Source organism: Macrosteles quadrilineatus, unplaced genomic scaffold (assembly GCF_028750875.1).
Source record: "Macrosteles quadrilineatus isolate MER2022 unplaced genomic scaffold, UCM_ALF_1.0 Scaffold_7__1_contigs__length_78375512, whole genome shotgun sequence".
Lineage (NCBI taxonomy): Eukaryota > Metazoa > Arthropoda > Insecta > Hemiptera > Cicadellidae > Macrosteles > Macrosteles quadrilineatus.
Window position 1 is genome coordinate 47,565,423 of NW_026542600.1, and position 14,798 is coordinate 47,580,220.

The 14,798-nt window shown below is 35.2% G+C and overlaps 1 protein-coding gene across 2 annotated transcripts; it reads left to right on the forward strand.

Annotated features, from left to right (window-relative positions):
• The first annotated feature begins 958 nt into the window (after positions 1-958).
• LOC128998650 (ribulose-phosphate 3-epimerase-like) lies at positions 959-13,229 on the forward strand. 2 transcript variants are annotated; one of them, XM_054424876.1, is made up of 4 exons: positions 959-1,372; positions 5,615-5,722; positions 9,226-9,447; positions 11,057-13,229. In XM_054424876.1, the coding sequence occupies exons 1-4, from the start codon at positions 1,118-1,120 to the stop codon at positions 11,183-11,185; spliced, it is 714 nt and encodes a 237-aa protein (XP_054280851.1). In that variant the 5' UTR covers positions 959-1,117; the 3' UTR covers positions 11,186-13,229. The 2 variants fall into 2 exon arrangements, with proteins under 2 accessions (XP_054280851.1, XP_054280852.1); XM_054424877.1 differs by lacking the exon at positions 5,615-5,722.
• The last annotated feature ends 1,569 nt before the right edge of the window (positions 13,230-14,798 follow it).

The window sequence follows — 14,798 nt, forward strand, 5'->3', positions numbered from 1 at the left end:
GCCATTAGCGTAACAATACGACCTGAAGCCATCGGCCTCGTGGTCTAGTGGCTAGCATGCCGGACTGATATGCTGAAGGTCCCGGGTTCGAATCCCGCCGGTAGCAGTAACTTTTTGTCCAAGATTTTTTCATTATTATCAAGTTTGGTTTGTTTGGTTCGGTTATGACAGTTTAATTTTATTATTAAGTCATTATAAAATTTTAATTGAGCAATTTCTAGTTTTTTTTTTCAAACAGAATTATTTTTTCTATTACTTAACTTTTGTTATATTATTTCATTATCAGCAAGTTTGGTTAGTTCGGTTAGGTTATGATAGTTTAATTTTATAATTAAAAAATAATAAAATTGAATTTGAGGCATTTATAATTTTATTTTATGAACAGAACTATTTAGCGATTAGTGCTTCATTGCCAAAGTGCTCTCTACTACAGCACTGTTCACGGAGGAATTTTGAACTAATGCCTCAATCGTACCTCCCCTAAGTCAGACCCCAAAACGTGTCGTTTGTAGGTTAATTTAAATTAATTTAACTGTCATAACCCAACCAAACTTGCTGATAATGAATATTTCGAATGAAGTACTACTAACAAAAATTGTTCTGTTTATAAAATAAAATTATATAAATGTCTCAAAATCAATTATATAATTTTTAGTTATAAAATTAAACTATAATAACCTAACCAAACCAACCAAACTTGCTGATAATGATAAAAATTCGAGGCAAAAAGTTAATGCCTCCGGTGGGTTTCGAACCGGCTACCTCCAAATTATCAGCCCGGTGCGCTGTCCACTACACCATCGAGACCTACGGCTGTCCAGTGTATCGTTGCGGTAATGGTTTTCATGTTCACTGGAGCAGTGGTGGGTGGTGGTGGGCGGTGGCGGTCTGTCAGCAAGGGTTAATTTACAACACCACTTGCGACGTTGCCAGTTCGAAGGCCGCGGCCTGGAGTTAAAGGCCAAAGGCGGCCGTGCCTGAGACCACGTGGTCGTGCTCGTCTCGTCGTTGTCGTTGAACTTTGACTTCATGACTTTTTGAAAATTGCTTGTATGTAACATCTCATGACCTAGTACGTGTCTAGTTCTAGTAGGTTTTAAACTAACTATCCGTTTTCATGATGGAGAAAGCGAAGAGACCTGAAAGGATATCTGCTAAAATTGGACCATCTATCCTAAATGCAGATTTGTCTAAATTGCATGAAGAATCGGTGAAGTTAGTTTCTTGTGGTGCAGACTATTTACATCTTGATGTTATGGATGGCCATTTCGTTCCTAATATAACTATTGGGCATCCAGTGGTTAAATGCTTAGCAAGCAAGATGAAAAATGTATTTTTTGAGACACACATGATGGTCTCTAACCCAGATCAGGTAAGTTAAAACTATAGGCCTAGGCTACCAGTACTCAAGCCCTAGGCCTACCCTTTATTGTGACTTTAAGGTTATGATCAAGGCCTAGTGACTTAATACGGAATGCAAAAGCCCAGGGCTAAAATGTGAATGAATCAGATTAAATCTCCTAATGGATTATCTTTCTTAACACGTTCACTGCTGAAAACCTTTATACAAGCGCTCGTAAATTGCTGCGAGGCTCAGGCGGAGCCCCGGCACGCTAACTGAATCAGCGATTACTATTAGCATTGAAATATCTAAGGGAAATAAAAAATACTATGGGAAATATCTCAGTAAGACGAATCACTAAAGAGCAGTGGTGATTGTTCTGCGCTAGGCCTACCCCGAAAGTGGACGTAGTTCACTGAAACACCCTTGGAAGGTAGCAGCACTGCCTGGATCAATAACCATAGTCTTTGTAATATGGCTTGAATAGAGAAAATCACCGAAAACGGGACAAAAGCATTGCCAGACAGGATTTTACGGGAATGTTTAATAGTGTACCAACCTACACCAAAATAAAGCTCGCATTTTACACTACAGGCTGGCAACAATTACAACGTTCCCCGGCAATGGCTGAGCTCACATTGAAGCAAAGTTTTTGACATTGGTGAAGGACGTGATTTCTCGCCCCGCACCAGTGGCATCGGTACCGCAGGGCGAGAATTCCCGCCCCTTGCACTGAACGTGTTAATCATTGTGATAGCTTAGAAACACGCACAGTGGTTCTCTGGGGTACAGTATTAGGCTAATTCACAGTAGACTTATTAACTTAAAATGTTAAACAAATCACTTTGGTATGGTGCTAGATACTGATAGGCCTAAGTTATTTTTTTACCTTCAAGAAAATGTATGTTAAGCTTAGCCTACCTACTTTGATTGTAGTGCCTGAAATAGCCTAACTTCTAGGTAAAACAAAAAATATCTCCCCCTCCTTCCTCCTAAAACTAAATATCCTAAAATCCAAGCAGGGACGTAACTAGGCTATTCAGCACCCCGGGCAAACACCTATTTTGCCCCCCCCCCCTCAATTGGACTGAAACTAGTTCCTTACAAATCTTATTAAAAAATGTGTGGTGTGTCCATCGGTACAATACATTAATACTATTTAGTTCTTAAAATGTTTACCTCAAGTTCAAAGTACTACAAGGCCGAGATATTTGTGGTAAATAATTGAATACAGTACGTATTTTCTCTTTATAGCTCTTATAGTGTAGTGACTCATCAACAACAGACAGACAACGCAGTATGATCATCCTCATACTCGCTCCGTACAAGCTCATACGGACCGTTAACATGATTCGTAAACAGTATATCAGTCACATATCATTCATCATTTCACTTTTTACTTTCTTAGACTTATACAGGGTGGAACGAAGTTAGTGTTAAAAAAATGTATCTGTTAAACTACTAAGTATTGGTGACAAAATGGCACCAATTTAAGTTTCCATACCCTCACAGGTAGGGAATAACGGACAATTTAAGATTTTTTCAAAATATTTGTATTTGCTTACATAAAATGGCCATAAGTGCACTAAACATTATTTTTATTCCAAATTCATTGTCATTTTTAGAATTCTTGTTAAATTTCCAATATTAATAGTACAAATTCGTTGAGATGAAACATCTGTATAAGCCCTTATTTGGCAATGGAAGTTTGAATTTGTGATTTTTAGAAAAAAGTAATAACTTTTTCCAAAGTTTTTCTATACTACACTGGACTCTAGAGAGTGTCAAATATTACTAAAAACTTCTGTAGTTAATAACCTTTCAAATGATGTATAAACATCTACTGTTCGTTTGATTTGTCGTTCTCAAATTTAAGAGTTTCTCTTGATAACACGGAATGGCCAAAATCGCCTCCCTTTAAAATAACATGTATTTGCTTAACTAATTTGGCAATAGCTGCAATAACAATTATATTTGAATAGGGTTTATTGTAATTTTTAGAATCCTTGTGAGATTTATTAAAAGAATATTAAAGATCTATTAGGATTGACATCCATATAAACGTAGGTTTTGTGAAAACATGTTAAGCTTTTATTTATTTTAATTTTTTGAATACAATGAATATTGTTCAAAGTCACACATGGTACATTTAACTTAAGATTATTTTCTAAACATAAGCAAATACTTCCAATGGAGTAACCTCTAAAATTATGTACGAGTACGTAGTTTAACTTATTTACACAAAAAATAAAAGTTAATTCTAAAACACACAATATTCGAAACTTAAATAACTGTTCCTTACTTCCTTAACGTTTTAATAGTTGCCTTCTATTTGATGCCAACTACTTGAGTTTTATTTTTTTTTTCAAAATCTCCTTTATTTTCCCTGATATACAGCCAAGTTTTTTTGCAAGTGGCACCAACAGTAACATTAAAATACAACGTTCCTCTGACTAGAACATCTGCATTCATTATCCAGTTTTAAATTTCCTTATTATCTTCCACTAAAGATGAGGAGACCAAGTACTCCACATAGCCACACAAAACAAGTCCAGTGGACTAGAGGTCTGGCGACCTGGCATGCCAGCAAACCACACCATATGACCCATCTTTATCATTGTTATCATTGTTCAAGTTGTGTATTTTGCATTAATTCAATCTCGCACATCGGTTGAATGTACCATAGAACTAACACCGTAAACGTTATTTAAGTTATGCTAGTAAAAAATAAAAAAATTAACCCTAAATGAAGATACATCACAAAACATAGGTTCATAAGGTTTTAATCCTAACAATTCCTCAATATATTAGGAATTTTACAATGATTCTGAAAATTGCAATATTACCCATTTAAACATGATTTTTAAAGCAGCTGCTGCCATATCATTGAAGCCAATACATGTTTTTTTACAGGAACTTAAAAATTAGCCGTTCCGTGTTTTTTAAAGAAAAACTCTTAAATTTGAGAACGACAAATCAAACGAACAGTAGATGTTTATACATCATTTTAAAGGTTATTAACCGCCAAAGTTTTTAGTAATAATTGACACTCTCTAGAGTCCAGTGTAGCATAGAAACACTTTGGAAAAAGTTATTACTTTCTTCTAAAAAATCACAAATTCAAACTTCCATTGCCAAATAAGGGCTTATACAGATGTTTCATCCCAATGAATTTGTACTAATAATATTGGAAATTTAACGAGGATTCTAAAAATGACAATGAATTTTGAATAAAAACAATGTTTAGTGCACTTATGGCCATTTTATGTAAGCAAATACAAATATTTTGAAAAAATCTTAAATTGTCCGTTATTCCCTACCTGTGAGGGTATGGAAACTTAAATTGGTGCCATTTTGTCACCAATACTTAGTAGTTTAACAGATAAAATTTTTTAACACTAACTTCGTTCCACCCTGTATAAAAATTAAAAATATAATGATTTTCTTTTGCAACACAAGGCGGATTAAAAATATTTTCAACAATTTTTGTTTGAAAAAATCTGTGCCCGTGTTGGCGCCCCCAACAACTGGCGCCCCCAACAACTGGCGCCTGTGGCTCATGCCCCGTGTGCCCCCCCCCCCCCCCCCCCTAGTTATGTCCCTGAATCCAAGGTAGGCCTACTAACTTAGCCTAACGTGCCTTGCTCTTACTTGAAAATTCATCTAAATTATGTTAACCAGAAAGAGTAAGTTAAATGTAATTGAATAATTTAAGTATTATGCCCCCTAAGTTATGTGATTATTTCCGTAAAAGTAGAACCTCTGATATCCGGCCTTGGTTTTACCGGTCTTTTTTTCCGGCCCCTTTCAGGAAGCCAATATCAAAATGTTTTTCTCACAGCCTATAGACTTTTAGATGCAATCTTTGTGACTTGTGACTTCTCACTATTTACCTGTTTGTTTATCATTGTACTGTGTTGCTATACTTGGTTGAGCTAGTAAACTTATGCCATTTTATAAACATGTTAAAGTTATTCTTCTAAAAATAATTCCAGAACAGATTTGAATGATACTTTTGTCTACATATCCCTATTGATTATGCCTACATATTATTATTAGGTATGAATTGTCATTTTTATAGTAGGTTGGTTTATCCGGCCAAATCGTTATCCGGCTAGGCCCTTGGTCCCGTGCTCGCCGGATATGAGGGGTTCTACTGTAGTCTAAAACCCATCACCACAACTACCGGTACTTGATGGATCGTCTGTCATGGACGCTACCAACTTAACCACACTTACCTTAACCTACACATCAATGTTGTTTGGTTTACAGTGGATTGAGGATATGTCACAGTCTCATGTAGACCAGTATACATTCCATGTGGAAGCGTCCAAAGATGTCAAGACTACTTGCAGAAAAGTTAGAGAATCTGGAATGAAGGTTTGTGTGCTTGATCATTTTTATAAATTCCAAAATCAATAGGCCTACATTATTGGTATTTCAGGCTCTTTTATTGGGAAAAACTTCCTCCTAACAATATTTAAATCAAATTAAATAAAAAAAAGATAATTGATTCGACGATAGATATATAAACTATGACGTATCAATTTATCAAAAGAACAATGTCAGTTTCTATGAAAAAAAGATCTGTGTGGGATATAAATTTTGAAACCTTTTTCCTACAAATTTTAAAAGTAAAATAGATTTAAATAATTGTAGAAAACTAATTAAAAATTGTCTGTTGTTAAAGAGTTATTTATTCAAAAAGTTTTTTTTTTAATATTTAACTTAGATGTTTAGATGGAATCCTTCAATATGATTAAAAACAAATGTTGATACTCATTAATAGTAGCTAATGTCTTTACTGACTCTAACTACTCAATCTATTAAGTAATTTCAGTAGGCCTATATTGGCTAAGTCTGTAGGCCTACTCAGTCGATTAATCAGTGATTCAACTATGGCAATTTTTATCACATTTCCCCTATCTTACGGGCTTACAAAAAGTGACGTACCTTGGGGGGGTCTGCCTCAGGCCCCGCACCAACATAGGCCCCATAGGGCCGTATTCCCCTAACGTTGGGTACGGCGATTGCCGAGGGCCTCGCCCTGGGAAGGGGCCTCAAAAGAATGTTTTATTTCTCTTTTTAGAAAATTAATTTCGTCAATAATGTGTTAGAATTAGGGGGTACAACTTTCCGAGTCAAACTTATCTCCTCACGAGCGCCGAAAGCGTCTGCAAAGATTGCGCGATCGAATATCACGACTCCCAGCGATCGCGGGTAAAGATAATCAGGTTTTGCAACCGCCAAAGTTCAAGATTGCTCCGAGACAGAGACGTTAATGATTTTGTGGCGATAGCTGGAGACGAAGATTATGTCCTCGCAAACGCGGAAGTTATTCAGGATTTTCTCACGATCATAATAGAAGTTAATGTACTCGCGATGGCGCAAGATGTTCATTACTTCACCGTGGATGTACAATATGTTTACAATTCCTTTACGATCGCGGAAGATGCCCACAATTTTAACTTCACTAAGACGGCAGGGGACTCAACTACTTGTTGTGACCAAAGGACGATTTCGTTAATTTTCTATTCATTTTCGTGTTCACGATTTTGCCGCGATCGCAGGGGACGATAATGCTGTACGCGCGTTTGCGTGGGATGTTGACGATTTTGTCTTAAAGGTAGAATATATCCGAGCCCCGAAATATGTTTACTATTTTATCTTTGATTTTGGATGATAACCACTATTACTTGCAACCGCAGGAGATGAAGATGTAGATCCCGCAAACATGGAAGGCACTCACGATTTTGTAGTTACCGAGGACAATATTGGTAATTTTTGCCACGATTGCAGTAGTCGTTTGGTCCACTTATAGCACAAAATATAATGTGAAATATAAAGATAATGTAATAATACTGTATTTTATACAAAGATATTATATTGTAAATAAAAAAGTAATTAAAAGTAGTGGCAGTAAAAAACTTATTTGTGTTACTTCTTGGACTGCTCGAGCTCATTATGAATCTCCAACTCATAAAAACATTTAAAATGTTATTTCTATAATTTGTTAAATACATTTTTCTATCTTAACCAAAAAGAAAGCGAGTTTGTAGCGAATTTCCCTATAGGGAAGTAGCTATTACCATTACCGTAGGTGGCACGGTAAGACCTAGACCCGGGACCGATTTACTTTTTCATTTTGATGTCCCCAGAGGCCAAAAACACCATTCGTTCAAATTTTTATACATATATGTATATATATATAGGTACAGGGTGTCCCGGAACTCTCTACCAATATTTTAGGGCATTGTTCCTGGGTAGTTAACATACCTAAATATCATATTTAAATTGTCCGGAAGTCCTTAGTTACTCACACAGCCGCCATTTTGTTTTTTAAGTTATTAATTTTTTCTAAGGAATGGTTAAACATACGAAATTGAAACTTTGCACAAACATTTATGACAACTAGACAAAGTCATCCACCTTTTGATTTGAATCTAATTTTCCGTCTGCAATGTTTTGTGAGGTCTTAAGGTGTGTCATAGCAAACTTATTTGGTAGTACTTGGTTACTAAATTATTCCCATTATTTACGATTTCGGCAGAAAAATATGTATTATCATTATTTAGTTTTTATCGCGGTTTTTTGTCGTGAGCGATCGCTTTTACCCACTGATTTGGTTGTTCTATTATAAATGCAGATTTTTAACATGTTATGAGGATCAGAATACTTACTTACTTAATCCTGTTGGTGTCGAGGTTACAAGGCGCCCCATGACTTTCTGTCTGCAGTGAATGTTAAGAGCTTCACGAATGGAGCTGCCCCTCTCACGCAGAGCATCCTCTACTGTATCTCTTCCTCCCATTTCCTTCTCGGTCTACCTCTCTTGCACTTTCTCTCAACTTTGACCTCTTTCATCATCTTCGGAAGCCGAGTTGTGGGCATACGATGATCATGCCCAAACCACTTTAGTTGCTGTTCCTGTATTGTGGTAGTTAAGGGCTTAACATCTAAAGTGTTTCTTATTGCAACATTCCTTATCCTATCCCTTCTAGTTTTGTTCTCTACTTTCCTAAGATAGAACATGATCTCCATTGCTTGAAGCTTGCTTTTGAGTCTTTTAGTCAAAGTCCAGGATTCACATCCATTGGTCAAGGTAGACACGAAGGTAGATTTATAGACTGCTAATTTGGTTTTCTTTGAGATTTCTTTCTTACCTAGAAATTGGTTTCTTATGCACCAGAAGAGGCGACTTGCTGCTGCAACCCTTCCGTTTATTTCTTCTTCTATTTTTCCGTTTTCTGCAATAACTGAGCCTAAATATTTAAATGTTGATACCTGTTTAAAGTTGCTATTTCCTACTGAGATTTGATGGTTGACCTTTTTCCTACTGATGACCATGGTTTGGGTTTTGTTTGCATTTATTTTCATACCTTTTTTTGACAGCTCATCCGCCCATATTTTCATATATGCTGCAAACTTTCCTTGTTTTTTCCCAAAACCACTATGTCGTCTGCAAAAGCTAGGCTGCAAATTTTAACAGCTCTTAGTTGATAGTTTCCCACGACAAGACTTTTAGTTTTAGCTTTCACTTTTTTCATTATTTCGTCCAGCAGTAGAATAATGATAATAGAATAAGGATCAGAATACAATTTTATTAAATAAATACCATTCCTTTTATCTATTTTTCCTACTAATGTAATATAGGTATTTCAGAAGGTTTGTACTATTTATTCATAATTTACATTATGTAGAAATTAGTTAGTTGAGCCTAACTAGGCCTAGGCTAGTAACTGATTAAATAGTTAGGCTTTTATATGTTGGCTATCTTTTATTTAGGCTATTTGTTTTGCAAATAGGCCATTGATATATGACCTGCCACACCATTACGCCTAATATTTATGGTAACTAAATCATAGGCCTATTTTATATTTCAGGTAGGAATCGCCTTGAAACCCGGAACTCCTACAAAATCAGTAGAAGAATACATCGACATTGCAGACATGATTCTTATAATGACAGTGGAACCTGGATTTGGTGGACAAAAGTTCATGGATCCTATGATGGCAAAAGTGAAATGGCTCCGGGAGAACTACCCCACATTGGACATTGAAGTAGATGGAGGAGTTGGTCCAAGCACCATTAAAGCTTGTGCAGAGGTAATACTAAAGAGTTGAAAGTTTATACAGGCTGTCTCAGACCACCCGGCCTTTGGAGTGATTTTTTGGGTTTGAAAATAATTTAGCTGAATTCCTTGGGGTCAAAATAGGGGGTTCCAGATGCAATTAGGTTTCCATTTGCTTTCATATTGGAGCTATAGAAGCCGGGTGGTCTGAGACACCCTGTAAGCTCTTTCTAGCTTTTTTCAAGTTGAACGGTTGCTTTTTCACTCTCCCCCTATACTAAGTATATAGGGAGAAAGTATTGTTTTTGTCAAATTTTTAGAGTTTGAGTTTTGGGTGGAAATATCTGTTTTGGGCCCACCTGAACTGAGGTTTTCTAAGTGATGGGGTCTGTGTGTGTGTGGATGTGTACAGAGCTACAGACTGTACCGTGGTTTGATTTTGATGAAATTTGGTATGTGGATTAGGTCTATTTATAGTAGGCTATATCCAGGCTTCTTTTGATTTTTTTTTAAATTTTAATATTTACCTTATGATTTTTCCATAAAACCCCATAATATAACAGGAAAATGGCATCACAAACAATTAAGATAACAAATTACCAATCAGATTTGAGTCACAAATACTTTGATTTCTACTTTTCTATTTCAGCCAATGACTTTGTGAAGTGAGTCTGTGTTTTTAATTGTTTACGATATATATTCTATAATCTCTTTAAGGCGTTTAAACCAAAGATAGTAAATTTTTTTTGTTTTTTACTAGATCAAACATAACATCTATAAAGCTATGATCCAACTGTTATGATCCTCTACGCAAAATGTCATTCACTATTCTGCAATAGACTGTGTTTAGAATTTCAATGAGCAGTATAGTATTGCACATTTTTTTATTTGACAACACTATAACAATTGAATAGGCAAACAAACTCATTAAGATGGGTTAATGTTAATGTTAGTAGTTGTTTATTGTTTGTTCAATTAGGCCTACTTGATAAGATTATTTCTGCCAGTTATTTTACACTGTCATTTAGATTATGAATTTTCTTTCAAGCATTTTATGTGCATTAATTGACTTTGTAAAAAAATTTAAATATTCAATATTGCATACCGGTATGTGTTTTTTATATTTAAAGGTCTCGGTCTCTCCACAAAAAGTTAAAGTGGAATCTCAATAGCAAGATCCTCAATTACAATTCACCCTTGATAACAAGTGTCATTTTCAAATCCTTTTGATTTTTCTATCGCCCCTAATCACATGTTGTAAACTTTGATAAACTTTAATTTTGATAGACCCATTGAGAAACTTGCTATTGAGATTCTACTGTACAATTTGTATGTAAACTAATTAAATAGCTCGTTTGAGGTAAAAGAACATTTGAGTCTCAACAACAAACAAGTAATTCGGTCCCAGGTCCAGTTCTTACTGTTGCACCTATGCTTTTTGCTTCTTCCCTTTAGGAGAATTTCGCTCTAAACATCTCACAAGCTTAAAATACTTACTTTAAAGGAACTGTTTAAGTTTTGTGTTTTTTCAGGTTTTTGAGGAAAATTTATAAGAATTGTAGTTTTAACAATATTTAAAGTGTTAAATAGTTTTTCCCTCCATTCAATGTAGTGATATAATAGAGATTTAATTGATGTTCTAGGCAGGAGCCAACATGATTGTGTCTGGGACAGCCATTATAAGTGCTCCAAACCAAAAGACTGTAATGAACGAAATGCGAGAATGTGTGCAGTCTTACATTGACAAGCGTCAAAGTACCCAAGGCAGCTAGTGAAAATAATCTATTGTTGTTAGTGAAAAACATCTCACTCTGGTGCATTCTAACGGGTATTAATTTAAAGGGGCTCTACATTGTTTGGATACTTACTATTTAGGCCACATTTTATATGTTATGTTTAACTACACCCATCTAAAGAAATCTGAATGTGTGTGGATTTTTTTAGAAAATATGTGTTTATTAATTTTTATTGAGCAATGCCTAGAGTTTTTTTACCTATATATTTTTTTTCATAAATATTCTAAGCTTTTTTGTCTTTGTTAATATAAAAAAAATTCTTAATTGGTTCAGTTTTGACTTAGTTTTCTAACTATATTATTGTTATAAGGGTTTTTTGTTAAGATAGCAGGCTTACCTGAACTGACACTATATACACAAAACATAAGAATATTTCACTGACACTGACAGCATTTTCAACTAAGGAAGGGGAGTTTTCTTCATGCCCAATATCGTGGCCGGATAAACCATGGTTGGTAGAGCACAACCAACTGCCCATTGTTGTCTGTTTAATCCGATAGGTTGGGTGCCTGGAGACATTGAGCCCAAGTTTTATTGGATTAACACAAACCCAAGGCTTTGACTTGGAGGCAGTATTTGTGTGGCCTGCAACCATGGATTCACATAGAACTGTTGAGTAGAAAGATGCTCAGGTTGTAGCTGAGAAGTAGGTTGATGTTTAGGAGGAGATGATTGCTTCATACACTGATGAGAGTGGAATTAAGTAGATTCTCTTCTTAAAACGAGTTGCCTGTTGTTTCCTTTGTCCTCTCTTCTCAAAGGTAGTAATGGCCTGACAAGTCTTCTGTCTCTTTTTAGCTTCTGTCAAGAGAAGAGCTAGTTGAGGCCGATGAAATTAGATTAGATAGTATTGGAGTGCAGAGGAACCAGAGAGGTGCTCCATTTTACCCACTTCTCAACCAAAGATATTTGTTGTGTACTACCAAATTTTATTATTCAATATAAACCCCATGATTAACAAAAAAAATCTTTTGGCATCATTGTCTCAAAAAAATTACTGGCCACCATATTGGGCCTACAGAAAACTCTGTATTTCTTAGTTAAAAATGCTGTTAGTGACAGTTAAATATTCTTATATTTGTGTATATATACTATAGTGTTAAGTTTGGTGAGTCTTCTGCCAGTTTGGACTCTTTCACATTCAGAAAAGCCTGATATTGTCACAAAACATCTTAAAAACCTAGGCCCTTGTGCTCTTTGTTACATCCTTATATTATGATTGTGTTATCCAGAAAGTAACGTATGTTTTAAACAAAAAATTATTAAAAACATATTTTATTGTTTACAATTGTGGGATATGGCTGAATAGTGAATTTCTACTTAGTGTATTAATGTAAGGCCAAACTAGTAGTTCCGTCTCGTGGAGACTGAAGCCAATGGAGACTGCAGACCATCACCACCTTTGAGAAGAGAGGACGAAGAAAACAACAGGCAACTCGCTTTAAGAAGAGGTTCTCCTTAATACAACTCTCAACAGTGTAGGCAGCAATCATCTACTCCTAAGCAACAACCTACTTCTCCGCTACAACCTGAGCATCGTTCTACTCAACAGTTCTATGTGAATCCATGGTTGCAGGCCACACCGATACTGCCTCCAAGTCAAAGCCTTGGGTTTGTGTCAATCCAATCAAACTTGATTAAACAGACAACAATGGGCAGTTGGTTGTGGTCTGCCATCCATGATTCATCCAGCCCAGCTTTGTGGATGCCCGGGGTAGAGTTTCCCTTTTCTTACCCACCATACACATATAAAGGAGTACAGTTTTAGCAGCTTTATTAACTGCCAATATTTGTTTATAAAATGGTGATAACTATGTGATTTTAAACATTCCTACCTACAGTTATCCTAGATTGTAAAAAACTTAGAACAACATAACGGGTTATTTTGAGTTTACAACTTTTTACACAGTCTATAGGTTACGATCTTATTTTTAAGTAGGAAAGTTTAGTTTTTAGAGAAAAATATGTAACATATAGAAGTGTTTTGTTGGTTTTAGTAATAAAATATTTGATGGATAAATCTGTAATATCTTTTTCGGCCTGCTCTTTATAAGTAATTTATTGAGCAAAATTAACCAAACACAATTAGCGTTAACCATCTCAAAATAAACTGAGGTAAAACTAAAATACACAACTTCATAGCTGGTGATCCTGCTTGGTCTTCAATGCTAGAGGGAGGCTGTTGTACAGCTGTGTAGCGTTCTACTGAAAATGATGTTGGAAGAATTAAGTGGAGTGTTTGGTGAACGATGATTTCAACAGATCACGAAGGATGTCTCTTTACTAGGGCTAGTAAGACCTTTGACTCCAAACCTGTATAAACTTACTCAGTCCATAGCAATTGAATAAGCGTTAGCTATAGTTAGGGTACACTCAAGTCAATTGAATAATCATTAGCTATGGTTAGGGTACACACAAGTCAATTGAATGTGATTCTTTTATTTAAAAGCAATTTTTGTGTCATGTGCTTGACTCCTTTGCTTCAATATCAGAGGAAAAACAGTAGTTCAGAGATAACATAAGTCTAGTTTTATTAATTGAGTACAACAACAGTAAAAATAAGTACCCCGTCCTAGCGAACCTGCAGACTAATGGCATTTCTATTTTCCTGAATAGTTTTTTCCTTAAAGTTGTCAGATTAATTCCTTATGTAAATAACGTTAGTAATAATGAATACTTAGGTTTGCTGCCACAGATAAGGTAATAAAGTGTGTTTTTTATTGAAATATTAGTAGCTTGCTTAGTCCCTAGTTTTAAAATAAACAAATGAAATATTCAAAATTTGATTCAAATACTATTTTGGTTAATTACATGTGCAGAAATAAGTTATATTAGACCCAACAAAAAATGTTCTAATTCTAAACTATTTACATACCTCGTCTTGCAGTTCAAATATATTGCTTTTATCCACTACATATGTCTTGCCAAGTATGGCATTTTCAAAAATTGTTCTGTCATTGAAGAGGCTTGTGTTGAGATTTATGAAAAGTCAATAGGGTTTTTAATTTGCTCAGTAAATGTATCACAACTTTTGTTAAACAATATTCTCTATAAGGAACAGATGAGAATATTGTTGAGAAGACATGATTGAATTTTGAGAGGGACTCAAAGGTCAGGGAAGTAGGGTCTATGATTCATCTACCAAACATGTTAAAATGCTGATTACTAAAAATATTCTAGCAAAGAACCATACAGGATTACATTTAAAAGCTTAAACAAATGGTTGATTTAAAATAATAGTATACCAATTTGTTAAATTTTTTAAATTTCTGAGGCCTTAAGCACTGACTTAATAGTGGTACAGTTAGATAAACATTTTTGGGTGTCACTGAAATCAGGAGAACATAGTCCTTGTCATTATAGTTCTAAAATACACACATTTAAAATAAAAATAATAAGATACCAGACTAAAGTTATCTTATTTCACACGTTTCGCGACACCTTTTTTCAACGTTTTCATTGGCAGTTGATGGGGTTTTATTAGGGGTACCTATATTAATTTGATGTTTGATTTGGTTCTCTATATGTATTGTAAGTATTTTCCACAGTCTTTGTAATCAAGCCTAAACAAGGAAATTGAGGATGAGCA

Bases quoted from the DNA above. Each gene is read 5' to 3' on its own strand.
- LOC128998650 (XM_054424876.1), top strand. From the start codon at position 1,118: ATGATGGAGAAAGCGAAGAGACCTGAAAGGATATCTGCTAAAATTGGA. The intron at 1,373-5,614 runs GTAAGTTAAAAC...TTTGGTTTACAG, and splicing joins TGGTCTCTAACCCAGATCAG to TGGATTGAGGATATGTCACA. The intron at 9,448-11,056 runs GTAATACTAAAG...TTGATGTTCTAG, and splicing joins CCATTAAAGCTTGTGCAGAG to GCAGGAGCCAACATGATTGT.